Source organism: Arachis ipaensis, chromosome B05 (assembly GCF_000816755.2).
Source record: "Arachis ipaensis cultivar K30076 chromosome B05, Araip1.1, whole genome shotgun sequence".
Taxonomy (NCBI): Eukaryota; Viridiplantae; Streptophyta; class Magnoliopsida; order Fabales; family Fabaceae; genus Arachis; species Arachis ipaensis.
In genome coordinates, this window is record NC_029789.2 from 123,096,917 (window position 1) to 123,097,890 (window position 974).

The 974-nt window shown below is 26.6% G+C and overlaps 1 protein-coding gene across 1 annotated transcript in view; it reads right to left on the reverse strand.

Annotated features, from left to right (window-relative positions):
• Window positions 1-974, reverse strand: part of LOC107643991 (alpha-dioxygenase 1) — a 22,700-nt gene that overhangs the window by 1,658 nt on the left and 20,068 nt on the right. The window contains exons 5-6 of the mRNA XM_016347753.2: window positions 703-916; window positions 148-293 (exon numbers count right to left, since the gene is read on the reverse strand). Of these exons, the coding sequence (XP_016203239.1) occupies window positions 148-293; window positions 703-916 (360 nt within the window). The remainder of the gene's footprint in view (window positions 1-147; window positions 294-702; window positions 917-974) is intronic.

Consider the following 974-nt stretch of genomic DNA (forward strand, 5'->3'; position numbering starts at 1 on the left):
AAATTCAAATATATATGTTATTTTATAAAAATATCAAAAAATAAAAATATTTAAAATTTTTTATTTAAAATTTAGAAGAATAATTAAAAAAAATAGAAGTTTTAATCATGTTCTATAATTAATTAACAAGAGAGTGTTTAGAGATACCAGTTGACCCTCATGCCTGCAAGTAGAGTGTCAGTTTTAAGGAGCTCTACAGTCCAATCAATGGTGTGAATTTTTGCAATTACTGCTGACGTCACCAACCTTGCATGCCTATATATTTCTTCATCATCCAATTCTGGGTAGTTTTTCTGTTTTTAATTTGTGCATTCAACTTCAGATATATCAGACAAAATATTATATTACTCGTAACTGATTTCTAACGGTATCTAACTGCCTCTAATTATCTCTAATCAACTTAAAACTAACTTAACTAACTAGTTAATAAATATTATCGTACCAATATATTAATTATGTGCACACAAAAAAAGTTTTAAATTAGTCAATATAAATTTGTGTATAAATATATATATTGATTAATTTAATTTTTAATATATATTTATATTTTAATATATATTTTATATTAATAGTTGATTTGGTAGCTAATTTTTAATGTACACCTATTATATTAGACATAATATACAGGCGAAATATATAAAACGTGATAGGTTGTAAAATTTAGGGTATGTTAGTTAATTACTACAGAATACATATACATACCTTGAGAGCATCACAGACAGAATTGTGTTCATGAACAAAAAGGGTCTGCAAAGTTGAGACACCAGCCCAACTATTACGAACATCGCCAGAGACTGCAATTCCATTTTCATTATGGAGAAGTTCACCTTCTTCAGATATCTTTATCTTCCCATCTTTGAATGTTCTCAATCTCTTCAAAACTTCTCCATTGCTTCCATATATCACACTTGCATCCCTTCAATTTATTGGTTTTAATAAATTATTAATTAATTAGGTCTTATAAACAGAGACTA